This window comes from Anas acuta, chromosome 12 (genome assembly GCF_963932015.1).
Source record: "Anas acuta chromosome 12, bAnaAcu1.1, whole genome shotgun sequence".
Classification (NCBI taxonomy): Eukaryota; Metazoa; Chordata; class Aves; order Anseriformes; family Anatidae; genus Anas; species Anas acuta.
In genome coordinates, this window is record NC_088990.1 from 1,048,378 (window position 1) to 1,076,148 (window position 27,771).

Consider the following 27,771-nt stretch of genomic DNA (forward strand, 5'->3'; position numbering starts at 1 on the left):
GTATTGTTTCTGATATTTCTCTTTGGACTGGTCACTTACAATAATATCATGTCACATATGATCAAAGTGCATTGCTCTGAATATAAAGATCTGCAGTATTGACTTGGAGATGTTTTGTTTCTTCTTAACTCCAGGGACTATTAGTTAAAGCTAATGCATCCAATTTCAGTGAGGTGGATTCTTTTTCTCTGGGGTCATTTTGGAGTTTGTAAGTACTGATAATGCAGTTTTACTACTTCTGTCACAAAGTTCTTAGCCTCGGCAAGAAGCGTAGTTATCTGTAACTGGTTGTGTATGCTCAGTGTACGCTTTTCATGGAAAATATAAAGTCAGTATTGAGCTTACCTAACTATGCCTTTTCTATTCCTTTTCCTTTGTTTCTTTGTAAATGAGGCCAATTATTTTCAGCTAGTATTTCTGAAAGTGTCTTCATAAAACTGGTTTTGTAGGAGTTCGTAACTTTATGACACTGGAAAAGCCAGAAATCAATACAGAGATAATTATTTTAAATGCCCTTGTTATACTTGCCATTTTGCGTACCACCAAGTATCGAGTTCATCACTCCACGTAGCCTGTTACAGATGCAGAACACGATGCATCTTCAGTGAAAAAAGGCTTCTGTCGTGGCCTTGTACTATTTCTGAGCTAGCTACATTTTAAGTCTTTTCCTGAATACGAATGTTTTATTGGGACCTCACTGATCTGTTCTGTAGCTGTATCTTGAGATGAACGTTTTACTAAAGCACATTGCATCACCTGTCCTCACCTCCAGGGTTCAAACACCTTCTGTGTAAGGCTGATCAAGAGCAGAACAGATGTGGAAGTGCAGAGCCTGGGCCCTGAGCGTGCACTCCACCTGGCTTCTGCCACTTTTGTGTTCTAGATCAATTTTACATGTGTAGTAGTATCTTAAGGGGTAAAATGGAAGGCAAAGGAGTTATACTGTGAATTGCACTGCTGAGTCAACTTGCTCTTTGTAGTGGCTTTCTGGAAGCTGTTGAACTTCCTCACAGGTTCTGACTCTTGTCTCGATCCCATTGCAGATAGAGCTGAAATAGGAGGTAAAGAAATGGTTGTAAGAGAAGTGTGAAACTTTTTCTCAGCTGATCCTAGCAGGAAAAGAGGGTCTAGTACTGCAAGGTGCCTTGTGTGTATTATCTTCATGAGCAGATTTCTCTTGTACTTGGCTTTCATCTCAGGATCAGGCATGTGAAGTTCCTCTCTTGTCTGCACATTGCAAGTTCCTGGCAAATTGACTTTTTTGGTCACTAATAGAATTAACTCCAGGCTGTGTGATTGTGTTGTATAAGACCGTGCCCTGCCTGGATGTTTCTTTTCCTCCCCTTCCTGTGCATTTCCCAAGGCAGCCTGTATGTGCTCGGGCGTGGTGGAGCGATGCCCGTGCATTCCAGCCTCCTCAGCTGAACTGAGCCATCTCCTCCTGGATGGTTTGTCTCCATCTACCCTTAGGCCTATTAAGATATTCTTCTGTAATGGCTCATCTCGGTCAACTTCCTGGTAGCTCACTTCTGTTTGTAAGTCATGTGCAGGCACAGAGTGTTATTTCATGGCAGAAGCTAATTCCCCAACCAGTACAAAAAGAAGCCCCTCGACTACTTGGTACGTCAGCTTGGCTTTGTGTGCCAAAGGTTTTCTTACCTTGATTGTGTATCTGGGACAGGATCTGGAATTCTCCTGTGAACAGCTTCCTCCCATGGGGACAGCTGAGCATTGCATTTCACCTGGCATGCTTTGTGCCCCCCTTTCAGCAGGAGAGCTTTCAGCAGGAGCGCAGTGCTGCTCGGGGTGAGTACAGGACCGAGCAAGGCATTGAAAAGACAGATAAAAGCATTGCACGGCTGGGCTGTGACCTAAGTAATTGCTTTTTCTAGGCAAAATACCAGGTTCTCATCAGCGGTGTTATTGCAGGAAAGCACAGCACCTGGGGAGCCGTGAAGGGCTCTGCCAAAGGGCAGAGTGGGAGCGAGCCCTTCCTGCGGGACCCCGCTGCCGCTCCTCATCCTGCACAGGGGGCCTGGAGGGATGGGAAGGGGCTGCTCTGTGCCAGGGGGTGACGGGAGCAGGCTCAGGTTCTCGGGGGCTGTCTCTGTCCTTTGTTAGGAGCCTTGAGAGGAAGCCAGCTGGGTTAGGTCACCCTCTGTCTGCCCTTCTGTACCCAAACACAAAGGCTTACGAAATTGATCCTATTCCGTACAGAGCGCTGCTGTTTCGGGGATGGGCTCTTGGAGCACAAGAGATAATGAGCTATTGCAAGGAGCAGCAGGGATCTCTCGTTAAATGGAAAAGAACAATATTGAGCAATTACACCGGGAGTTGCCATGGAAACCCCGAGGCAGCGCTGGGGTGCAGCTGCAGCCTTGGGACGATGGAGCAGGGGTGGATTGGGATGGATCAGCATCCCTCGGGACGGGTCAGCATCCTGCTAAGGGCTGAGGCAGCTCCCAGCCTAGCGCTGGTGTCCTGGGGTGCTGCTGCCTGCTGCTGGGAGCAGAGGGCCTGGAGCTGGGTGTAAAATTCAAAGGCAGGAGGTGCTGGGTGCTCCCTTTGCTGCCTGGTGCTCTTACAATCCTTGTTCCAATCCTTTCGTTTTCTCAGTCTTTAATGAGCAGCTTCACGAGGTTAACTGGCTGCTGCTCCTTATTTACCATCAGCATTACCCAGAAGAAAAGCCAAGATTTTATTCTGAGTTTGAACGATGGGTTTATCCTTTGCCAAATCACCCTAAGACTGAAAGCAACCTCTTGCTCCTGTTCGTAGGATGACATTTGCACCCAAGACCTCGTTTTTTTTTTTTTTTGTTTGTTTGTTTGTTTTGTTTTTTTTTTACCAGTTATCATTGGCAAAACATGCTCAGCACTGGGAGACTAATATAATTTATTACCTATTACTGCTAGAGCAGGGAGAAACTAAAAACACCCTTCCTACCCTATCCACCCCCTTCTACATCACCTTTTCCTTACGTCACTCTTTCCCTTCCTTTACTCCAGCCTGGGGGTGGTTTCCTTGTTTTCCTGCTGCACTTTGAGGTCTTCCCAGCACAGCAGAGCCCAGAGCTGCTCTGGCCCTGCCTCACCAGTTGCTCCCACCCCACGGGATGGGAGGCAGCAGCGTGCTTCGTATGGCTTTGTGCTCAGCCGTGGCATCTTCCCAGGGAAGTGCTTCCCCCCCAGATGTGTGCCCTGGGTGCCAGCAGGGCTTGGAGCTGGTGGCATCCACCCACCAACCCTGGTGTTAAGGCGCTTACACCGGGGAGTAAAGAGCTAATGGATCCCCCACGCAGCCCCAGCAGGGCTCGAGCCAAAGTCCATTAAGGCTGCGTGTGGCTCCCTCTCACCTCCAATGGGCTCTCCGGGTGCTCTAATGCCATCCGTGGGGATTACTCAAAGCCTTGCCCGAGTCACTCCTGCTAATCACTAACACAAAGTGGAATTAGCGAGCTAAATGTGGAAAAACGTGGCGAGTGATCTGCAGAGCGTGTTCCCGAGCACCAAACCCATGCAGGTGCCCCCTGCCAAACACCGCCCCGCGCCCCCACTCCCAGCCCTTTTTGCCCCGACCCCCACTGGCGTGCCAGCACGGGACCTGCTGGCCCTGCTGCCTCCCTGGGTGCCAAGCAGCCGTAATCGCCTTCAGTCCAAGTAAATCAGATTTCTCCAGCTGCTTTGTGGCAGGGAGGGAGAGGGGCTGAGATGTCCCTGCAGCACCCGGAGTTTTTACCAGCCCAGCTCCCCTCTTGGTGCACTGCAGCCTTTGCACCTCCCTTACTCGTGAGCGAGGGAGGTGCCCAAAACGCACGGCACTGCGACCAGCGCGCTCTGCCTGCCTGGGCCTCGCTTCCCAACCAGCTCCACATCTCACTCACCTCCTGCTTTAACCTCCTACCCCTGGCACTGGCCCTTCCCTGCCATCACCCCATGGCCACAAAGCCCCGCGCAGGCACCCGGCCTTTGGAGAGCACCCGGTGCGGCGAGGGTCACGCACGGCTCAGCTCCGATGTCACTCGTCACCTTTAATTTGCACTGAATGTTGCTAAATCTAGAAATGAAGGCTGCTCGCTAATTAGTTTATTTAAAGCAGTCTTTCAGGAGCTGCTAAATCAGCCTGGAAATGCTTCCTTCTCCTGGGGTTGGAGGGATGTCATTACCTCGCCGGGGCAGGTAATGGAGCTGGAGAAAACAACCACGCAACTGCACATCTCCCAGAGCCTGCGGAGATCAAAGCCTGTGACAGAGCACGGTGTCACCTAATGAAGGAGGGAGGGCAACGCCATCCCTTCTGTCCCCGCAGTGCTTTCATTTCAGGATGAGCAGTAAATGATGCTGTGGGATTGCTTCCCGAGCCTGCCAGACGTGCAGCTGTGAGCATCGCGTGCCACCACGCTGCCTCATCGTGGGATGTGACAAACGCGTCCTGCTGAGAGCGCTTTGGAGAGGAGGCTGCTGAGAAACCACCTTGATTTTGGGGCTGATTGTCATTGAAAGTGCGAGAAATTTCAGCAAAGCTTGTGCTCAAGCTGTGAATTTGAACAAATTCTTCATATGACGCGCGCAGCCGTGCCATTTTCAGTTCTTTGTTGGGTTTCTTCTCACCTTTTTCTCCCCCCTGTGCTCCTCTCCCCAGGACAGGGTGGCTGTGGGAGCCCACCCTGCGGAGAGGGGACAGGGTGGGCAGGGGGCACCAGCATTTTAGGGACTTCTCTTTCTATGGAACACTTTGCACACAAAGAAAGAAAACACCTGAAAATTTCTCTTGCCGTGTGCTCGCACAGAGGGACAAGACATGGGGAGCACGGCAGGGCTGGCTCTGGGCCCCTTGTGCAGCCCCAGCAGGGCCCCATGGGGAGCTGAAATGTTCTCCCCATGCTGCACAGTGAAAGCCTGGCCTTGCTTCAACCCCAGCACACAACAGTGCTCAGGTGCCCTCCACGGCCCCGCAGCACCTTTCCAGGGGCACTTAGCTGCCTGGTAAGGCTTGCAAAAGCGCCTGGGTGCCCAGACATGCCCGCGCATACCTTTGTGTTAAGGTTTGTTTGCCTTATGACAGTGCCGAAAGCTTTGGTGTGGGCAGGGAGCGTTTCATGCCCGGCATGCCAAGGTCCGGGCCTTGCAGCCGTGTCCCGGCAGCTGCCCCCACACCACCCCCCAGCCTTCCTCCAGCCCCGTGCTGGGGGTTCAGGACAGGGCTGGGCACCACTGATGGCAAAGACCCAGACCCGTGGGGGCTTGGGGACCCAAATATCGGGGTTTTGGGGTGTGGAGGTTTCCTGTGGGAAGCCAGAGGTGGAGCGGGGGGCTGCCCTCCCTCTGCAGCCGCAGCTGGCAAACACAGACCCGGCTGAGGAAATCCTGCGGTTCCCCTAGAGCCAAAGGAGATGTTTATTACAAGTCAGTGGAGAAAAATAGATCGCGCTGCTGTCATGCCCTCAGAACAGCATCTGTGTCTCATTTTGATCCGTGTGTGCCGCTGGTGCCAGACCTGCTTTGTCAGCCCTGCGGTGGCTCCCGCGTGCCCAGGAGGGCTCAGCTGGGGACGGTGCCGTGGTGGCTCCGGCGGTGTCCACAAGAAGGAGAGGCGGCGCTGCCCGGCGCCTGGCTGCGTCCCTGTGGCTGTGTTTGTGCCCTGGCAGGGCTGGGAAATGCCCTGGGCTTTGGGGCTCTGGGCAGGGCTGGGAAACACACGCGGGCTGGGATTATGGGGCAGCCTCTGCCCCGGTGCAGGCCAGCCAGGAGCGATGCCCGGGGCCCTGACGGCTCAGTGCCTGCCCCCTGCCTCCTGTTCTGCTCCCACCTGGGTCCCAATTTGGGAGGACGGGGGCAGCAGGTGCCCCACGGGCCTCCCCAGGGCTGGCAGCGATGCAGACATAAAACCAGGGGGCTGAGGCTGCTCAGGGAGCCCACAGCCGCCTGTCCCCTGCACCAGAGCCCTCAGCGGGGTGGGGAAGCACAGATGAGGCTGGAGAAGCCCCGTGGGGAGGCTGAAAGTGTTCCTGTGTCCCTGGCAGCTCGTTCCCCTGGCAGAACGATGCCCAGGGAGCAGGGGATGGCGCTTGTGTGGATGAGGGACTGAGCCTGGTGAGGACGTGGGTGCTGGTGGTGAGGATAACCCACACTGGAGCCGGGCAGAGCAGCGCAGGGCTCCGGCCACGCTGCCAGCACGCACTGGAAGCGAAATATCAGCTGGTCCCAAAGTGGGGACGGCTCCTGGCATTGCTGCTAGCTGTTGTTCCAGGAATATTTCTCCCGTTGCAGCATTTGTTATTGCTGGATGTCGCTACCCGTCGCTGTCAGGGCCGCCACCTCTCGGGCCGCAGCGTGCTGAGCACCGTGGAGGTGGCGCTGGGCTCCTGACCGCCCGGCTTCTGCCCCAAAACTGCCTCCTGCACCGACCCCACATCAGCTTCACCAGGTCCTGGATGGACGGGGATGGGGCTCACCCGAAACTGGGAGCAGCAACGAGGCCACAGCCGCTCCTGGCCCCGCGACAGCCCCAAGGTAAAAGCAGGGCGGCCTCGGGCTGCGTTATCAGCAGCTCCACTCCCCGCTTTTGTTTTTTAATTGGGTGGAGAGTGGAAAACCCTGCGGCCCCTTTTTTTGTATAAACAAGAGGGATTTATGGTCCCCTGGCCCAGCTCTCTGTGTTGGGACTAACGAAGCTTCTGCTCCTCTCTCATCTACCCCGTCTTTATTGCAGAGCTCCCTGTGGGAGCGGGCTGAGCGATGGCCCCCGTGGCCAGCCCCGATCACAGCGCCTTTGTCAGCCCTTGTGGGTCCCAAGTGTGCACCCCAGGGGGTTCAAAGGGCCCCGTGCTGTGAACCCCAACATCGCTGCTAACTGGTGCTTGGGGACGAGGCCGAGCCAGGCCCTTGCACCGCGCCACGGGCAAACCCTGCGGGTGCTTTCCTCTGCCCCCGGTCCCAGGGGACACCAGGAGCATGGGGCCATCCCGGTGCCATCCCGGACCCCTGGCAGAGCACACCCTGGCCTCCACCCCACACCTGGCATCCCTCGTCCGTCTGGACGTCCTGCTTCTGCCACCGGCCCTGCCCAGGGCTGGTATCGGCACCGCACCCAGGCGAGCGTGCCCGGGCTGCCGAGCAGGAGCCCCTGCCCCACGGGGAGCCCGGGGGCTCCGCCTGGGCCCAGCTGCAGGGAGGGCCGCGATCCTCATCCAGCTGAGGGCTAATGACTTGCTGGGGCCTTCCCTGCGTGCCTCTCGGTTCATTACTCTCAGCAATTAGCCCTTGGGAGCGGCTGGGGAGTTGCTTCTCGCGTTCATTCTTTCTCACGGGAGTTTCCCATCAGAAGCCCTTCCCCGTAATTTGGCCTGATGTGTCTCCTTGCCCCGGCCCAACCTGCGTGGCTGCTGTGACCTCAGCTGCCCACACGCCAGGACGAGCACGGCGCTGGTCCTGCCCTAAAACCCCGGCTGCAGGCGGATGGGCACTGCCACCAAGCTCGAGCTCCATCCTGGCCCTGCCGTCTGCCTCCCCAAAACCGCTCCTCTCATCTCCGGACCTCAGAGGTGCTCCTGTGACCGAACAGCTCCTTGCACCCAGACGTGCTGGAGGTGTTCTCCCCATCCCAGGAGGCAGAATTGATATAATTCTGCTGGAGAGCTGCTGTGTCACGACGCGTGCCTTAGGCAGAGGTGGCTGAAGGCTTAGGTGGCCGATGCTCAGAGCCCGGCAGGTTACACACAGGTTACACACTCCCACACGGTGCTGGATTTATCCCACAGCCACGGCGCTGTAACAAAACGCTGAGGGATGGAAAAGCCCCGCGGAACAGGAGATGCCCAGAGCGGTGTCTGGTATGTTCTCCCCGCCCCGAGTGGAAACAGGCTGGAGAGACGGGCTGAGAACGCTGCGTCCATTGGCATGTTTCTACTTTTAACATGTTAAAGACCATGTCTGTAACCTGCTCTAATTTTAGGCCGCAGTGTATCCGTGCTGAATGCCTAGCGTGGAAGAATGAGTGCAGGTGTAAAATTAGCTGCATTATTTATGGGCTGGCGGTTACCAGAGCTCCATCACTAAAAGCGCTGCGCTCACTCGTGTCGGCTCCTGCCGCCCGTGCCTCGTACCAATCGCCTGCTGCAGCTTTCCCACCCCGGGATCAGTGTGATCCCAACCTTGGTATCCAGGTTTATAGAAGGACACCGTTCCCGTGTTTAGGAATTGAGCCATGTCGGCACCAGTTAAACATTTAAGGGGCCTTTCATTCCCGGTGGCTTTGGCTGGCAAGGGCTAGAGCAGCGTGCTCAGTCAGATGCTGAGCAAGTGCGAAGGGTGGGTGGCTATCCTCTGCCATGGCTGGAGAAAAGCTCATGCGACCTAACACGGAGTGTTAATCAGCATTAGCGTGGTCCAAATTCCATGATCAGGAATGCTAAATACAGCGGGGGAAAGTGCTGGGATTATAGCGGCTTGGCAACAGGCTCTCTTCCCCGATGTCTGGGTCTTGTGCTCCAGGACTTCAGCTTTCGTTCAAAATACAACCCATTTTCTTTCCCCCATTGGTATGGACAACAGACCCAGGTGACACAGCAGCCCTAAACCTGGGGGGGATGTATGGCAGCCCAGCCCCGAGCAGTCACCACCAGGACCTGATGCTGGATGGGGCGATGACGAACGAATGTGGCTTGGACAGTACCCGAGGTTTTTCTCCCAGCCTGATCCCTGTAAACAGTAATTGAGCATGCAAAATAGGGGAAAACTCTTCCTCTCTTTCCACTTACGTGCAGCTAGAGCACATCTTACACACCTGCCAATTTTACTGGGAAAGCATGAGGTGGAGGGGCTCGTTTGCTGTGCCAAAGGTTGCAGAAGGAAAGGTTCTGCACCAGAACACGCCTTCCTGAGCTTCTCTTTTTGTTTAATACTCTTATTTTGTGTAAGATTGTTCAGCCCTCGGTTTAAATGCTTTTCACTGCTTGCTTTATACCACCCTGTGTTTTCCAGGTCTCCGTAGCCAGTAGTTCTGAAGCAAGCCAGCCTCCTGCTGCTTTCCTTCAGGCTGGGACTGCGGGGAGGATGTGGGTGTGCACGCAGCGCTGGCTGTTGTGGTGCAAAATATGGCACTGGGACGTCCTTGCAGCCAAGTTCACTGCACCCCAACAGAACTGGAGCTACAGCGGGCTTACCTGTGCTCCTGCCCGGCCTCACATGTGCGGTGCGAGGCTGCCTGAGACATCCAGGCGTGGTGCAGAGGCAGTGGGGTCACCCCAGCTGGTATCAGCCCCGCGTTTGGGCACCGATCCAGGAGCAGCAGGTCCCAGGCAGGGATGTGTGCCCCTCAAGAGCACCAGGGCAGAGGTGCAGATGCTCTGAGGTGCTGTCCCAAGGGAGACGTGGTGCCCTGTGCTGTGAGACCTGCGCAGTGCCTGCCTTTATCCCACCCTGGCACCTGGATCGTGGAGAGGCACGTGGAAAGGGCAGTGGAAAGGGCTCTCTGCAGCTCAGGTCTCAGGCTGCCAGGATGCTTGGACCCACGGGTGCTTTTCTGTCTCTTGCAGTGATGAGACTGAGAAAATCTGTCCCTGAACAGCTCTCCAAGCTCGTGTTTCGTGGCTGCAGAACCGAACGGGCAGGTATTTCAGGCCGCCACTCACTGCCTGGCCCGGCGAGGTGAGGCGAGGAGGCAGCAGGACGCGCTGCGCCTCCTTCCTTGGCCACTCCACGGGCTGAGGCCCCCGCTCTGCAGCTGACCCAGCTCCCGGATTTGTGTGCAGATTGCTGTCTGCTGTGATCCAAAGCCCCTTTCCACAGCTCAACCCCATTCACAGGAATTTCATACCCCATTTTACCGTCAGCCAGCGTCCAAGAGGGAGCAGCGAGTGCAGGGGGAGATGCATTTTGCAGGAGAAGCACTGAAGTGGCGTGTGTGGGACCTGGGCAGAGCCAGCAGGAGCAGACGGCTGCGTGCCGGCCTTGCTGGCCTCCTGAGGCACTCCCAGCCCAAATCACCTCAGGGGTCTGCTGCGGGTTTTGCTGCTGTAGGTTCAGCTGCTCCTTTAGCAGACTTCTGCTTTCAGTTTGTCCATGTCATTTTAAGCAAGGCTCTGACCTTCCAATGGTCCAGCCCCAGACACCCTGCGTGCAGGGATAAGACACTTGCTGTTCCCCAAGGAGACCTTTCCTTTTGCTTTCCACCGCTAAAGCTTTGGAAACTGCGACCTGCGTTGCCTGGGAGCCTGTTTCCAGCGCAAGCAGCCAGCAAACCCTGCGTGTGAGGACGGAGGCAGACGTGCTAACAACAAGCAGCTGCTGGGGACGGCTTCCTCCAGGCCCGGCTGCCACCCATGTGTGTGCTGCTGCTCCCCGCAGACAGCAGCGGCTCCCTGGAGCTGTGCGGGTGTTCAGATGGGTTTGTACGTTCACACCGAGCCCTGTTTCTGTCCCTTTTTCACTGAGAATGAATCAGCCATTGGATGGGAGCAGGGTTACCCCCCGCCAGCCTGTGCTGTCTTGCCTGTGAAGGCACTCAGGTTGGGTTATGGTTTGCTCCCTTTGATCTTTACATTCCTTTAGTCTCCTTATCACTCCTCTTTATCCCTTCTATTTGTCTGCCCTCTGTTTATCTGTGTGACCAAACCAGCCCGCGGGTGATGGGCTTTGTCCTGCCGCTGCCCTGTTCCGCTTGGTGCAGCCCCAGGAGCCCTGGTCCCCGCAGGGATGTCCCTGGTGTTCCCCGCCAGGGCCAGCACCAGGGCTGGAGGCCCCACAAGCACAGGGTCCCACAGAGGGATGGGACCCCTGGTAGAAAGCCCCCAGCCCTCCCTGTTGGCTTGCTGCCGAAAGCCCCCGGGGACACACTGCTCATCAGGGAGTGCTCACAGTGCTGTACTCGGTACCTGATCCATCGCCCTTAGTTTCATTTGGCAGTTCACCTCCCTTACACCCGTGCTGCCCAGTTAATACAATTTACCGTACATGCCATGGACCACAGGGCTACCAACTTCCCAGCTTTACTGGCTGTCTGTCAGTGCTGTTGCCCAATCTCAACAATTTCACTTCTCCGAGAACATATTTGCTCTCTCTGCGCAGCAGAGGTGCTCAGCAAGGCTTGGACAGCCAAGATGAGATGCTTTTACATGTTCACCTTCCCCAGCTGGATTTCAAAACCCTCCCCTTACAGCCGGAGCCAGAGTCCCACGCAGCCACGAGAGCTGCAGCCACTTTCTGCACGTGCATGGGGAAGGCTGAGGAGCTCTTCGGTCCCTGCCTTCCCCCACTGCCAAAGCAGATTCCCTGCCTTCGGGGTGTTATCTCCTTCTGGGGTGTTCTTGAATCAGTAAGGAACACTCGGGACATCCTGTTCTCTTGGCTGTTTAGTTGGTAGGCAGCGCATAGTTTCCACACCCACCTCTGACCTGATATATGGCTTTGGAAAGTCGCTTCCCACCTGTTCCCATTCCCACTGCTCCTGCTGCTGTGTGCTGGGAGCTGCTCGTGACATGCATGGTCTCGTGCCCGGGCTGGGTGCTGTGCCTCGTGGCCAGGCTCGCTGCCTCCCGGGACAGCCGGGTGCTCTGACACAGCCACGAGGAAGCAGTGAGAGCAGCCAGGCTGGCGGCTGAGCTTTTGTCAAAGTGGGCTCCCCAGAGGCTGGCACACATTTTGTTTTTTCCTAAAACATTTTTTTTTTCCTAAGCGCGGCGCCGTGCCAGGCAGGTTCAGGAGCACAGCGTGCAAACCCTGGCTGCAAGGTTTCCGTCTAAATGTGCTTCCTCCCCTCGCCTTTTCTTGGAGTCCAAAACAAAAGGAGTGTGAAACAAGTGGAAAGCGCAGACCCTGCATCGCATTGGCTGTGTGTTGTACAACATTTCCCAGTGCCTGGCAGAAATTCTCCGTGGCTGTGGCTCCTCCATCCCCAGGAGCCTCTCAGGCACGCTGCGTCCTGGCCGCCAGCCTGGGCACAGGCAGGGTGTAAGAAGGGCTCGCAGAGCAAGGGCTTGCTGTATCCTAGCAGAGACTGTGGCTCCTCATGGGCTCAACAGCAAAGGAGGATAAAATTATATCCTCCTCCCTGCAGGTGCTTGGCATGGAGGTTAATTTATCTGGGGGATTAAGGCAGCAAGTGATGAAGGCATGGGCTGGGGACTTCAGTGACCCCAACAGAAGTAGCGAGGAGCGTGTTCCCCTCTCAGTCAGGTTGGGGTTTGATTTTTGTGTCCCGTTAACAAACTGACTGATAAGCCGAATGCCTGGAGGAGTGTAACGTATTCCGACCAATCTGTTTTTCTGTCTGATAAAATACCTGCGAAGCAAAGCCTGCTGAGATGCAGCTTTTTGGTGACACGTTGCCACGTAGTGGTCTGCTTAGAGGGTGCTCCCTGCGGGAGGCACCACTGGGTGCACGCAGGGGCCTGGGAGTCCCGGTCCACGTGCAGGACTGCTGCTCGGCTGTCTGTCCTGCTCATAAACCCAAAGTCGGTGTCGCCTACATTTGTGGAGTGTGTGACCACAAGCTTTGTGCTGGTTTGCAATTGATTCAAATATTTCTCTTTGAACTCTGGCTGGGAGCATTGCATAAATGTTGCTCTTCCAATAGAGCAGAAACAGACCTTGGCAGCGTGCTGCTCTGACAAGCCTCCACCGTGGTGCAGCCGTTCCTTCCTCCGTTCTCACTGTACAGCTTGGCTCCAATTAGTTTGTCTTGACTGCTAGATGTGCAGGCCAACACTGCTTCTATTTCACGGGAACCTGCCAGAGATTAATTAGATTCCAGGCCTGTTAGAAGGCCAGCCAGCAACTTGTGTGTGCCATTAGCCCCGTACGTATCACACAAACATTGCTGGAATAAATACACCCTTTGTTGTGCTGCAGGATGCAAAGACTGTCACAAAAAAAATGAAACTCTTGAACAGATCCAGAGTGTGATAGCTTCTGAGCTACACGAGCAGCTTGCTGAGGTCAAACTTTAGCCATGGTTCCTGAAATGGCACCAAGTGTGCATCGCTGTGTGCAGTCACAGAATCACAGAATCACAGAATTTCTAGGTTGGAAGAGACCTCAAGATCATTGAGTCCAACCTCTGACCTAACGCTAACAGTCCTGCCGTGCTCAGCAGTAGTTTGATGATCCCAGCGCTGAGCACCCGTGGCAGCACGGTGGCATAAAGGCTGTGGTGTGCACAGCATCACTGATGCACGAGCAGCTAGAGGATGTCCACCAAGCTGTACATCCATGTACAAGCAGGCATACAGCCAGCACCAGCCATTGCTCCAAAGAAACCTGTGGTTTGAAGTCACACAGAAAGAAATAAATGACACGGAATTGGGAAGAGAGTGGAACAAACACCCAGCAGGAGCTGCACGTTCCCATTTGGTCCCCGTTTGTCAGCAGTGAAGTGACCTTATCTCACCGCCCCCAGGTTGTGCTCTGCTGGTTGTGCCCGAGCAAAGCAAATACAAGCCCCAGCAGATTGGCTTGTGTTGGCTTGTCTCGCTCACAGCCGAGAGCTGCGAGGAAGTCTGGCCAGACAAGTGGGGAACGAGGTGACAGGAGCCAAGAAGCAGTAACAGCGATGGTGAGAGCACACTGCAGGATAAGCGAGGATGCGTCTAGCTAATAGGCAGAGAGAGGGATGGGCTGTGGAGAGGGGTGATGTACTGGGAGCTACCTGCCAAAAATCTCAGCAGCAGCAGCTTGAATTCATTTGGGGAGAAAAGTGAGAAAAAAGCTGTAGTCATCGTGGCCGGAACCTGGGAAAATTACTGGGATTGTGGCCAGGGGAAGGGCTAGAGCATGGACATCGGCACTGCGAGGGCCCTGCTTGGGCTGGCGAGGCAGGGCGAGAGCTGCAGTGCGTGCTGCTGAGACAGCGAGATCAGCTGGGTGCCCTCCTGAATCGGTACAGCCTGGCTGCCAGTCAAATGCACAAGTCAGCCCCCGGTAATTTAACATGAAACATCTTGTTCCGTGCTGATACATGCGGCACTAGGGCTGAAAGATGGTGTTCGCGTGGGGAGCTTTCTGCTTTGACAGGAGTCAAAAAAAAAATTAAAAAAAATCAGGCAGGCTCTGCTCAGGCTGCTCTGGCTCACTGCTTTCCCCTGCACAGAGCTGGCTTGGAGAAACGCGGTGTGACTGTGACAGGCATCACTGCGGCTGACTCCAGCAGGAGGAAGCTGGTTGACAAGGCAGATGCCATCGTAATGCGGTAGCTGCTGAGCCTTCAAAAGAGCAGAGACCCAGCTGGTTGGTGCAAACGCATCCCTGTGCGTGGTTATCTGTGGACAGGGAATTGCTCTGGAAGTGGCGAGGCACTTGGAACGGCTACGCGCAGTGTCTCGGCACTGAAATGATAGCAAGGAGTTATTTTTAAAATTCCGATTTCCCTCTTACTGGAGCCATTCAGAAGGAGCTTCCATTAAACAACACGAAGTTGGTGGAAGGAGGAGAAAGCTTCTGCTGTTAGTTTGGTCCCAAAACTCGGATATTTTGGGAAGCTGAATCTCTTGGTAATTTAAACATCTTTTTAATGAACCAACCATATCCTGCAACAACTCAGATTTGAAGGTTTGAAGAACTGATTTGAAGAACTCAAACCAGTTCATCTGCCCCAGGCTAGACCGGTGCCGGTGATGGGGCTTAACTTTCTGCCTGGATTCGTCAGTGCACATGAATGTTCCTTGGCCCTGTTTGCTCAAATCCTCATGCAAACACCCCTTTGGGGAGCTGCGCCTTGGTGCCCTCTAGGAATTTGCTTTTGTACTTTTGGCTGGCTGAAGGAAACCACTGCTTGTATTGCCATGGGTAGGGAACACCAGGGGAATCCTGATCTCAGCAGCTCCCAGCTGCTGCTGTCATTTTACCAGTTGGGTTGCTTCGAGCTGTGCCGGGCACAATCAGGTTCCTGTGCTAGCAGCAACAGGAGGGCAAGACCTGGCTGTGCTGGTAGGAACCAGGCTTCAAAGGGGACTTGCAAGCCTCCGAGGGCAGCATGAGCGCTGTCTGCATGACAGAGAGGTGTCCAAAGGCGTTAATTTCTCCGAGGGGAAGCCGCTCTCGGAGTCTGACCCGAACGCGTGGGGCTGGAGGTGCCAGGGGCTGAGGGAGGTGGCTGCAGGATGGAGGCCGCATCAAAGGGCAGCTCCTCAGGGTGGAGAGCCCTGACAGCGCCACACAGCACTCGGGGCACCAACACCTTTCCTCTGAAGAGTTTAAACCTGGGCCTTTCAGCCGAGGCTGGGCTGGGGGGGACTTGCTGGGAAGGGTTTTGGTGAGGAGCCTGCCAGTCCCTCCCAACCACACGTGTGGCTGCGGGGTCCAACTCAGCCACAGTCTTTGGGCTTCTCCGGTGTGTATTTACAGACATCGATGGTTTTTCCTTCTACACAGGCCGTCTAGAAAGAAATTTGTGTTTAAATATACGTTTTGCCTGAGTTGATTAAAGAGCGCCGGCGCTCGCCTTGCACATTTATTAGAGGGAGACATGTATCGATTGGATTTTTCTAATCCCACCACAATAAGCGAGGTTTTGGTGTTTCAACACAGCCCGACTTGTAATTAAATAACACGCAGGCCCTTCAGCTCCCCAGTGCGTGTCAGGGCTGGGAGAAAGGCGATGAAAATAAAACATTAAACATGGCTCAGGCTGAACGAAGCCGTGACCAAACTGAGGGAGCTGCTCCCAGGACGAGGGAACTGGAAGTGTGTGGTGAGAGGGGGCAGCGTCCCCCCAAAGCCCCTCAGGGTCCCCTCAGGGTCCCCTCAGGGTCCCCTCAGGGTCCCCTCAGGGTCCCCTCCGCGCGCGCGCCCCCTGGCGGCCGGGCGGTTCCTCCCCTCCCCGCTCCTCCCCTGCCCTCCTCTCCCTGCCTCCCTCCCTGCGCTCCGGCCCCTTTAAAACGAGGAAGTCCCTCCCCTCTCTCCGCCTCCCCATTGGCCGCAGCTCCCGCGCGGGTGGGCGCCGATTGGCTGCGACGCCCTGGGGGGGCGGGGCGAAGGGGTAGGGGTGGCGCGGCGGGGGGCGGGGGGGGCGCGATCCTGTCCCGGCCGCGGCGGCGGCGGCGGCGGCGCGGGGGGGGGGGCAGGAGCCGGGGCTGGGGGCGCGGAGCGGGGCCGGGGGTCGCCGCCCGCCGGGGCCTCGCCATGAAGAGCCTCAAGTCCCGGCTGAGGAAGCACGAGGCCGTCATCGCGGGCAGCACGGTGCGTGGGGGCACCCCGCGGGGCGGGGGGGCACGGGCTGCGAGCGGGGCTGCGGCGAGTTGGTTTTGATTTTCTCTATTTTATTTAATTTCCTCCTTATTTTATTAATTTCTCCCGTATTTTATTTCATTTCCCCCCTATTTTATTTCATTTCCCCCCTATTTTATTAATTTCCCCCCCATTTTATTAATTTCCCCCCTATTTTATTAATTTCCCCCCTATTTTATTAATTTCCCCCCCATTTTATTTCATTTCTCACCTATTTTATTAATTTTTCCCCCCTTTTATTAATTTCTCCCCCTCTTTTATTTCATTTCCCTCCCCCTTACTATTTAATTCCCCCCCCATTTCATTTAATTCCCCCCCCATTTCATTTAATTTCCCCCCTTTACTATTTAATTTTTCCCTTTATCATTTCCTTTTCCCCCATTTTTATTTATTTCTCCCCATGGCCATACCCTCCATGAAGGCTCTGCCCTGTGCAGGGCACCCTCAGCCCCCTGCCCCCCCCCCCCCCACTGCCCTCCCCCCCCCCATGTGCCTGCACCTCCCCAAACCCCATTTGGGGTCATCCCACCCCGTGCCCTGCCTGTTCCTGGCTCATCCCTTCAGGTGCCCTCAATTTTGGGGTGCCCACCTCGTGCCCCTTCACCCACTGGGACCCCCCCCCATGCACCGGGACCCCCCCCCTTATTATTGCCTGGGCCCTGTCCCCAGCCCGCTGCTGGGCAGGGGGGGTGGCGTGAGGGCTTTTTGGGATGCTGGCAGTCCCCAAAATGCTGCTGCTCCGCGTCCAGGAACCTGGCTGTGCCGGGGGTGATTCAGGAGTCTGTGATGATAATTAGTGATGTGTGGGCTGCCCCTGGTTCCTCGTTAGTGCTTCATGGAGTAAGCCCACGGTAATTAGGCGGCAGCAGCCCATGAGGAGGTGAGGGCTCCGCAGGCCTCCCTTTCACAGCGGGTTTGGTCAGGCTCAGCTCCTCCAAGAACCGAAATTACTCCTACACCCCCTCCAGCACCCACACATTGGGATGGGAAAATAATTGGAAAATAATGGAAAAAATAGAAAAAAAAAATGGAAAATAATTCCCATCCCAATGTGTGGGTGCTGGAGGGGGTGTGTGGATAGACCCCGGGCCTGCTGCTGGCACTGGGAGGGGGTGTGCTGGGTGGATGGAAACTGCTGGGGAAAGAGTTGTCCATTTTGGGAACTTCATCCCTCTCTGTCCCCACCCAGGGCTGTTTCCTGGGGATGTAGGAGAAGCTCGGTCCCTTCATCACGCTTCCTTCCAGGTTAAGGTAACAATTCCGTGCCCTGCGCTTTTCTGGTGGTGATCTTTTGGGAGATCTTTGTGTCCTGCCTCGTGGTGGAGGAAAGCCACGAAAAGCAGCAGGGTAATTGTCGGTCCCACCATTACCCAGGCTGGTACGCCTGAAAAAGGAATTACCTGGTGTTGCCAGCTCCAGCTGGCTGATGGTGCCTGGGAGATGATCGGAGCAGCCTGCTCAGCACCGTCAGTGCTGTGGAGGAGTGTTGCCTGCTTCTTTCTTTGAGGTTTTTCTTGTTAAACCCACTTAGGAAGCAGCCACAAAGGGCTTCTGCGGGTGGCTGCGGAGCTGAATCCACACCACGAGCAGCAACCCTGGGAGTGCTGCGCTCGGACACGGCGTGAGATGGGTGCCTGGGATGCACCTCGGGTAGTGTCAGTGCTGCATGGAGCCCTGCACGTGATGAGAACGAGCAGATTAAAACCATGCGGAAACTCCTATCAGTCCTTTTTCCTCCAGGAGAACCGATTTATTTCTTTATTTTTAAATATATCCATAAAAGCTGAAGGTAGCGTGTAATTAGTGGAAGCTGTTTTGGAAAAAAAAAAAAAAAAAAAAAAAACAAAAAAAACAAGGTAGGCATCTGAGCACTTGTCTGGTGTGATGATGGCTGATGGTTACCTGAAATAAAGGCAGCTGCTGCTGCTGGCACACATCGGCCTGGAAATGAGACTGATGGCTTTGTGTCACTGCTCTGCCCCGTGCACAGACGGAGCAGCTCTCACCAGCCACACTGATGACAGTGCTGGGGCTGGTCAGCAGAATTTTTCCAGCGTGGCTGCTGCTGGCCAGGGCAAAGTTATTCCTCCCTGCTGCCCTGACCCCTGCGTGCAGCCTCGCACGGCTTTACGGTGCCATCCTCGGGCAACACGGCCAAGAATTAACAACGTTGTAATATTCAAATGTCAGCTCCTAGGCTGAATGCGGTTATTCTGTAGGGGATGTTTGGGTTCCGGGAAGCTTTATTAAGGCTCGTGCTAACGTGTGCATTCCTTGGAAAAACTTTGTGCTTCATTTGCATCTAGTTAAATAGAGCCATGTGCTCGGCTCTGTGATGTTTGCGGTCGGCGTGGAGAAACGCGAGCAGGGGGAGGAATGGCAATTTGTGGTTCAGCAAAAGCTGTGTGCTGCAGCCTGCGTGCAGGTGCATTGTCATTTTCAGGCTGCTTTAGAAAGGAGTGTTTGTGCTTTATCACTTTGGAATGCAGCAATTAAAAAGAAAAGCTAAAAAACTGGAGGTTCAGGGAGTTCCTGCATGAATGTCCTTGTCTGACCTGCAGACAAAATTCCTCAACCAAGGTCATCTTTTGACGAATCCATTTCGAGTTCATCTGACCTGCTGCTCAGATAGAGCTTATGCTGTGCTCCATCGCTAGCACTAAATATTGATATTTTTTAGCAGGCTTATGGCACCTGATTGACCGGTACCATCCCAGCCTTCCATCACTGGGTGGTGACCGAACAGGGCCAAGTCAGTGGCGTGGTGTTCTTGGTATTCTCTGATGCTTTGTTACAGGTGGGATTGTGCCTCCAAAACTGCTCTTACCAGGCTGTTTTGAGATGCAGCTGCTGAACCCCTGGCTTTTCTGGTTGCTTTTAGCAGTGCCCAGGCTGCTCTGTATCTCGGGGCGCAGAGATTGAGGGTGTATTATTGACAAAGTTATGTTAGGTTATGTGTTGTGGACAGTGAGACGCCAGGAAGTTGCATTATTAAAAAAAAATATATATATATTTATTTTATTGTTATTTTAGCAGACTTAGCATCCTTCTGGAGTTGTGTGCAGAGTCCTTCGATGCTTCCACTGCAGCTCGCGTGCCGCTGTGCTCGATGCTGGTGGTTTTTCCCCCTACCCCAGAAGCCTTGTGGAAAGGAGAGAAGGTGGTTCTGCTGTTAGGGACCTAGTACCTGGCACAGCTTCAGAGCCCTTAAGGCATTTTTGAGAAGAGTATTTGACATGTTGCATGTCTTGGTAGAAGTAGGTTCAAATAATTGCTTGATACCTTGGATATGCGAACTTGTAGTGGGAATGAAAATGCCTTCAGAATTGGGTAAAATGTCTACATTAAGATTTTAGATGCTTGCTATTTGTTTTCCATTAAGCTGCTCTGTTAGATGACTTTGTTACGTTAATTACAGGATGCAGTTATATTTAAACAAGTCATAAAACAACACAGCTGTTAATAAAAGTTCTCAACGTGAGCATTTGGAGAGAAGCGTGCAAACGGAGCGGTACTGGGAATGCTGTTGGGTTTGATCGCTATTTAGACTAAGCCTCACCCATTTTGTAGCATTCAATAATTCTTCCATAGATGGAGAAATTGCGGTAAACGAGGTGATAACATAACGTGCTGCGTGTGGGAACCTGCTGGGTGAGACGAGCTCCGTGCTCAGGCTGGGTCCGATCCTCCCCTCGTGCAGACTCAACAGCACATCTTCCTCCCGCAGTCCTAAAATCCAGAACGTTTTTATATGAAAACACACGTGCTGATAAGCAAGATATGCTTATAAAATATAAAGTGCCGTGCTTTCCATTTTCCATTCCAGCTACACCTGGTGAACGTCCCCCTCAAAGGCAGAGGAGAAGGTTTGGCTGTTAAAACTATTTTTAGGCTCTGTGGTTTTCAAATAAATGAAATTACTTCAAAGGCAATAGTCCTTTTGTGCCATGTGAAATCACAGGGCGTGTCTGTCTAAATGTTCATTTTAATCACAAATGTACTCTGACCTCTGTAAAATGAGCAGGAAGATGAAGTGTGCGCGCTGATAGGCGTGCTGTGCCGGCTCTGCTCTCCTCTCTGACGGGGGTGCATCTTGGAGTAACTCTCCTGTATCAGCGGGCTCCTTCCTTTCCCTGCAGGAAAACTGCCTAGAGCCTCAGCTGGGGAAGCGATTCTCTCGTGACAGTGCCCTAAAACTGATCGTTTTTAGGTTCTTTTTTTTTTTTTTAATTTCTTGTAATTGCTATTTCTAAACAGTCTTCAGAGACATCAAAAATTGCAGTTTTAGTTTCATAACTATTCATGTAAAAGTATGATCTCTGTATTTTCTCTAGGGAGCTTATGGGAACATTCGTGTAGGTGTGACCACTGGCTGCAAATAGTGGTGGCCGTGTTTTTGCCAGAGCTCTTCGCTCCTCGGGGCGTTATGCGCTTAAGTCAAGCGCTAATGGCATTAGAGGATGTGCTCCCTCCCTTTGTTATTTTTTTTTCGTTAATAGGATTATCTGCCTAGCTCGGTGGTGACAGGAAGCTGTGTTCGCTTTCATAGGTTTATGTCAGCTTTCGGGCTGAAAGGTTTAAGAAGGGCTGTGAATTACAGCTGGTGTTTGGGAAGCAGTTATGTGGCTGCTGCTGCGTGCTCTCTTTAAATGAGCTGTGCATTTACACAGTTGGTTTGTGCAGCTCCGTGGGCAGAGGAGATCCAGGATGAGCAATTCCCGTTTCAGGTGGAAGTTTCCTGAGCAGTACTGCTGTCTCAGCAGCCAGTTAACTTGTGCATTTGTTAGCTTTGTGGTAAGACTGTAATGTGCTGTGATGCACAAATGGAAGAAAGCAGTGTTGCATCTGCCTCGCTTTCCAGCAGCTCACAGTTGGGACTTCTCATTTTGTTAGCATGCTGCCATCACCTATGTTCTTGAATGCTGTGAATGGTTTTTAAACAAGGGCTTGAACAGATCAGGGCTTTCATGGCCTGGCCTAGCTGATCAAAGGCTGCGAAAGGAAGCAAATTAAATCTTTCTCCTCCCGGCTTCGAGGTCCTAATGGTTTCCTTGTGCTGGGATGAGACATGATCAGCTCTGCTCCTGCCCACCCAGCCCAGCAACTCTGTGTTTTTCCTATTAAAAAAAAAAAAAAAAAAAAGCCCACCACCACAACAGGAAAAAATCACAGTATTTATGCCACACTGTTAAGGTGAGCGAAATGCAGTCTCAGTGTTTTTAAGTCGGTGGTGGCAACCGGCTGTCTTAGTGGTCTTACACACTCATAAATGTTTGTTATGCTATCATTAATCTAATCTACTGTCCAAATAATTGAAAAAGTGAAAAATGCATGCTGTGGTCTTTGAGGGTCTATTGTCTTATTCCTTGACCTTTCTATAAGGGGGGAGGAAAACCCCAGTAAGAGTGTGGCCAGAGAACTAACCAGCTGCCGGCCTGTTGTGTGCTCAAGTATTTTTTAGCCTCTTACAGACCCAATTCAGTTTTCAGCTCAAGTTGTGTGGGGCTGGTGGTAATGTTGGTCTGCGATGGGGCAGCACTGCTGGTAACCTTGCTCGAGGTTTATTTGGGGAAGGGACTGTTGGCCTTGTGCTAACAGCACACGCAGGATGGGGATGGAGGGGACAGGCAGTGAAGTTTAGATGGATGCTGTTAGTTAATTCATAGCGTTAGCAAAACATTTCATTACGGAGAAGCTTTTTTAAAGGTATCTAAAGATGATATTGGGGAAGCTTAGAAGTATGATCTCATTGACATGCATGGAATAATTAGGGTGCTGCAGCTGTGCAAGGTGCAGCTGAGGTGGTGGGTATGTGATGTGCATTGTGGGGCTACCTGTGCCCAAAACGAGGTAAAGTGAGTGGCACTGCAGGCTGTGTGGTGTCGCGATCAATGGCTGTTGTCATGTCTGAGTGAATGGGTTGTTAGCTGGGAGAACAACGGCAGCTGGCACAGAAGGGAAGCTCTGTACTAAAAGCTGCAGCAGGGGAAGGCTGTTCCTTTTCCTTTGCTGCCCTAGGAAATCCTGGGAGCTGCTGGAACTTCACCCAGGGGGTGTTTGGGCTGAGAAGACTCGTGGAGGAGCTGCTGGCAATAAGGGGTCATTACACGCTGCTTTCCAAAGCTTTGGCATCTTCACTTGTCTGTCCTGTTGGTTCCCATAGCCCAGTGTTGCTCTCTCCTCTTGTGTATCAGGATCGCTAACAAAGCAATTTCTTTGCTCCAGATTCCTCAGTGGGGTCGCTTGGGTAACAGTGGGTGAAGTAATAGCGTGCATCAGGGCCTCTTCCTGCTATTTTTCCTTTTTTTTTTTTCTTAAGAGGGAAATGTCCAGTATCAGCAAGCTCATATCTGCTAAGTATTCTGCTATTTATGTAGTGATAAATATAGATTCTATTACAATTAACAGTTCTTAAATATTAGCTTTGCTGGTCGACAGCAGTGTACAAATTATATATATTTTAGCCTATCACTGCTGATAGTACCCTGTGCCCTTTCCTCTACCCTCGTTAGCACGGGAAGGCCAGCGTGGCTTCACGCAGACCCAACCTGGGGTGCCCGAGCACAAGTCCCTCTAGTGGCTGTTGTTCAGGCTCTCGCTGCTTTCTCGTCTTTAAACGCTTAATTGTAATGACAGGGCGAGGAACAGGCTTGTTTCTGAAGGCTGCAATCTCACAGCCTCACAGACTTTGGCCCTGTGCTGTGCCTCATGCTCTGTGCAGTGAGTAGTGGAGATGGGCGATGCTCGGGCTGGGCCTCTGCGGTGTGCTGTGTGGGGTGGTGCTGTGGGATGCTCCAGGTCCTGCAGGACAAGGGCTGTGGAGAGGGAAAGTGGCTGGGTTTGTGAGCTGCTGAATGTCCTGTGAGATAAGGGACATTATTAGCTAGGCCCCGGTGGTGCGTCGGGCAGCTTGGCACCTCTGGAGCCCTGTGCTGATGGTGTCTGGTGGGGCAAAACCAGGTCTGCCTTACCACACGTCGGTTACACTGACAGCACAATGCGAGTGCTTGTTAGGTGGTGACTTAATCTTTCTTTGCAATTAGCAACATTGTCACTTAAATAGATGCTTGTTTGCTGTATAAGCTCTCCAGGAATGAAAAGCAAAAAATTCCTGTGTCGAACTGCCATTGATAAAAGACGAGCGAGGAAGCAAAGCCGGTGAGTGTTTTGGGAATCGTTCCCTGCTCAGCACAAATCTTCAAGAAAACTAAGAGCTTTAAGCGTGGTGTGTGTGGGGGTTTGTAGTCTCTGACCCCACACTTGGATTTTCATTATTTTGCACCCTTCAAGCCCTCTGAGATGGAGCTGCCTCGGACAAGAATCCTGTCAGGATGGGTGTGGAGCCAGGCTGTTTGCTGGGCCTGCTCGGTGCTGGTGGTGTGGTGGAAGTGAGTGGCACTTCCCCAGAGCAGGATGTGCTTCAGCAATGCCGGCTGGCGTGGTCGAGGCCCTGGTGGGACAATCTTCAGCATCAAGGGGCCACAGGATAGGCACAGCCCTCAGGTCACAGGGAATGGCTGCAGGCAGGCAGAAACCTTTGGCTTGGGTACACCTGAGACAAGAGGTTCACCTGGGAGGCGCAGGCCTCTGTGTGGTTTCTCTCCACACTCTGACTTCAGATTTTTATTTTATTTTATTTTTTGCTATTGCTGTCAGTTGTAAAGTGTGTGTATTTTTTCCCCAAGATGCTCCTTTTAGGTGAGGAGACAGACTTGGTTCTGGTCAGAAGACAACTCGTGAGAGGACGTGGTCGTTGTGGTGGTCACTCGGTGTTTTTGGAGCACTTTTGTCACACAGACACCAATTGCAGAGAAGTCTTGGGATGCTCTCATGAAACACATCAGAGCGATAAGGCAAAGGGCCGTTGCTCACAGCAAATAACATGGAATAGCTTAAACGTTGCTGGGAGGAGGTGAATTTGTGCAAATACGAATAGATATGAATTACCTGTAGCAGCTTTTCTCAGAAGAGTCATTTATTTTAAGTTGCTTGCAGTCTTTCAAGCGTCCTACAGGGTGTGTGTGTGCGTGCGGTGTTTCTTGCTGTGCACCGTGTTTGTCTCCTGCAGACTAAACAGTGCATCGCGTGTAATGCTGACCTAGTCCTCTAAAAACGGCACTTGGGAGATCTCCTTTTAAATTTAAAACTTGTGAAAGGAGACTCGACATCTTCCCCGCTGTTAATCATTACGCTGTCTATTTAATGTTTTGACAGCCTCTGTGACTCTTCTCGTTTAACAAGTCGGGAGACAGGCTGGCAGCAGCAGTAAGCCGAAACCAGGTCCTGTTCAGAACGGTTCCATCGCTGTAAAAGGAGATTTTCTTTAAAGCACAGGCATGTGTGTTTTCTAATTTAAAATCGGTTACATTTCTGTCAAAATAGGATCACGCATTCCATCTGCTCCGCAGTTGTAGCTGTCTGAAGTCTGATCGCGGCTCTGGTTTTGGCTTTGTGGTGGAATGGGAAAAAATTACTCCTGCTCGTATTTCAGTCCTTCTGTGTTATTAGTGGGGGATAAGTATGGCCTTCCTTGATGTCAGTTGACGGTTAATTTGACTAACGTGTTTGTTATTTTAAAGTGAGTGTTTGTGTGTCTGCGAGCATAACACAGTAGTGAGCTCCGTGCGTGCTTGTCTCGTTTGTTAGCATTGAACCCAACACGCATTACTCACGGCACGAGCACGCGGAGAATGTATTAATAGCGATTGCTTTCTATCGCCCGGCTATCAAGTAGTGGATTATCAGAAAATAGATCTGGGCTGATGAGACTGGCTGCGTATCGCTTACAAGATATTCCGGAGCCGGGCAGTATTTACTGGTGAGCCTTGCGGCCGGTGGAGTGCTGCGGGCTTGCTGGCAGGCGGCGGGACGCGCGTCCTCCTGAGGGATGAAGGCTGAGGAGGATCCTGAAGACGGAGAAAACATGCTGGGGGACCCGAGCTAAGAGAAGGATGACGGAACAAAATGAGCTCGGGGCGGCGGAGAGAATCCGTTCCTGAAAGTGGGAACCCGCTTGGCTCGCTGCTTTGAGCTGCGGCGGTTTGTAACTCGATGCGAGATAAATCGGTTGCTTTTGGCAGCAAGGAGCCGCGAGGTCTATGATGACTTGTTGGTTTTCTTGTGCAGCTAAAGACACGGTAGGTTTCTTAGGTTTCATATCACTGGCCGTGGTTTACGGCTGCAGAAATGCAGAAGGCTGAATTTTGTAGCCATTCCTTTTTAATTATTATGTCTTTAACAACACTAACTGCGGGGAAATTTCCTGAAATGCAAAATGCCAGCTGGTACTATTTGACTTTGTCAGTTTCCTATGATGTTATTTAGATGTTATAATGAAAGAAAAAGTGTTTCTATTGAGATGATAGTAATTTAAAAACAAAACAAAAAAAAACACAGAGTCTTGTTAATCAGAAGACTCATGAAATGGGAAGAAGGAATTTATGGTAAGGGGTTGTGTGTACATCTGAGTGAGCTTGTGCTAGTGGGCATGAGCTGTAAGTCTGCAACTAGGAAATCTAAACCCAGCTGCAGACATGCAAGGCATCATTGCTTTCCTCTGAGGATGTGAAATATGCTGTGCTTGAATTTATAGGCGACTCGGCTTGATGCTGCGTGTGTATAGTTTAAGGTATTTAAATAAAACATATAAAGTGGGTAATAAAGTAGCTTATAGAGGAAACCTTGTCAGGCCTCCAAGGACAACTGCTCACCCCCCTGGCAGTGCCTGTGGCTTTTACCCTGACCAGCAGTGTCACCGGGCTGGGTTGGCTTTTAGGCTAATGGGTGTGTGAATCGATCGGCAGTCCGTACTGCACGCCTTGGTGAGGAAACACCAGCGCGTGTGACTTCAGTAGCTGCCTGTCTTTATTACTTCACGTCACTTAGGAAGTATTGTGCTGAGTGAATTATTGCTGAGACTTTGTGATTTCTCAGAATATAAACGTGATTGCAGTACGGGAAACAAAGATAACTGCAGCTACAGCTCCATCATACAAGCCATTCTACAGATGCAGAGCAGTGGCTGCGTTTTTTTTTTTTTTTTTTTTTGTTCTTTATCAGTATTTTCTCCTTTACCTAGGTAAACCTGGCTTAGATGCAAGGAGAGAGACCTGGCCAACTGGCGCTGGCTCTCCCTGCGGTGGATCTTCCAGATTCTGTTATATTAAACCTTGAAAAATCCTGTTTTCTGCTATAGGACAGTTGTAAGGAGAGGGTGGTTCTGTCTGGGACGTTTGTCCCTTTTTCTTCTATTAAAAGCTTTTTCAAAGCTGCGTCCTCGGCATCCAGCTTGGCTCTGAGGCTTGTCACAGACCTTCCCGAGAAGTGCAAAGCAATCGGAGAGGTTGGTTTGGTGTGGGGCAGCCCCAGCTTAGCGCCGTGGGGCAGATCCTAGCCTGGGGCCTGGAATTCCAAACTCGAAGTAAACAAGGAATAAGTGGGGGGTGACAGATGTCTGAGCTGGTGGTTATTTATAACTGACTGGCGCTTCCTTTGCGCGCTGCATAGCTTGGGGAATTGCAGGCAATTGGAAGCTGTACACTTTGAATTTTTCGTGCGCAGCCTCCTAGGCGTTCATCCCTGGAACATCGCATGCTGAGCTAAACTGGCTCTGAACAACCCAGCGGAGTCAGAGAGCACTCAGCCCGCTTGCATATTTTTGGTGCATCTGTTTGGTGTTAAAGTCGGGACCCAGCGGAGCTAGCTGAGATCTGATTTTAGGAATGGCCAGATGCAGCCAGTGGCACCAGTGAGGGCATTTCTGTGCCTGCATCAGTGGGCATGGATGCTGCCCGTGGGCAGCACTCGGAGCTCACTTTTGCCCAGTGCAGGGTTTGGTAAATGTGAACTTGGTTGAGAGAGGGCTAAACTTAGTGCGTGCCTTGCGTGTTGCTGAGTTCGTGAAAACTGAAGTCTGCTGCTGATTATGTGTCGTAATCGTTGTTCTATTCAAGTGTCCCACAAAGTTTATGCTTGTCTGTTGTTCTCGGTGCTACCTTGACTATATAAGGGTTGACAGAGGGGAGGGGAAAAATCATAGCAGCTGTGTTTTATCTGCCCACTTCCTTATGAAATCATTTTTTTGTGAATTCTGAGAAGCTTACGCTGGAGATGGTTATTTAGATTGGGAGCTGTTAGCAGTAGGATTTCTGGCTCTGTTATTGCGGTTCCTGGCCTGTCCGTTCTGTATGGTGCATCTTGTTTATTGACTTGTGAGCTCTGAGACACAGGCAGGTATTAAACACATAGAAATGGAACAGTTGGCTGCTTTATTTGACGATCACAACTTAAATGACTGACGGTAAAGACGAACAAGAAACCCTTCCACTTTTCCTTCAGCCAGTGGAGTTAATTGCTTTGTTGGCACAAGAGAAGCGATGCCTCTTCCCCAAAGGGTGTGCAACAGCAGCATCCGTGAGCAGAGAGGGGAAAGCAGGGCTGCAGTGAAAAGGTAGCTGGTCTGTGCAGGGCAAACAGCTGATGGCTATCAGCAGATAGAACGGAAGGAAGTGTCTGAAAGCTGCTTAATATGAGAAACTGAAAACTTTGAGAT

General features: G+C 52.4%; 1 protein-coding gene across 1 annotated transcript in view; it reads left to right on the forward strand.

The window, feature by feature from the left end:
- Positions 1-16,012: 16,012 nt before the first annotated feature.
- UACA (uveal autoantigen with coiled-coil domains and ankyrin repeats) overlaps positions 16,013-27,771 on the forward strand; it is a 29,571-nt gene continuing 17,812 nt past the window's right edge. Inside the window, exon 1 of the mRNA XM_068695198.1 lies at positions 16,013-16,172. Coding sequence (XP_068551299.1) covers positions 16,116-16,172 — 57 coding nt within the window. The 5' untranslated portion in view covers positions 16,013-16,115. The remainder of the gene's footprint in view (positions 16,173-27,771) is intronic.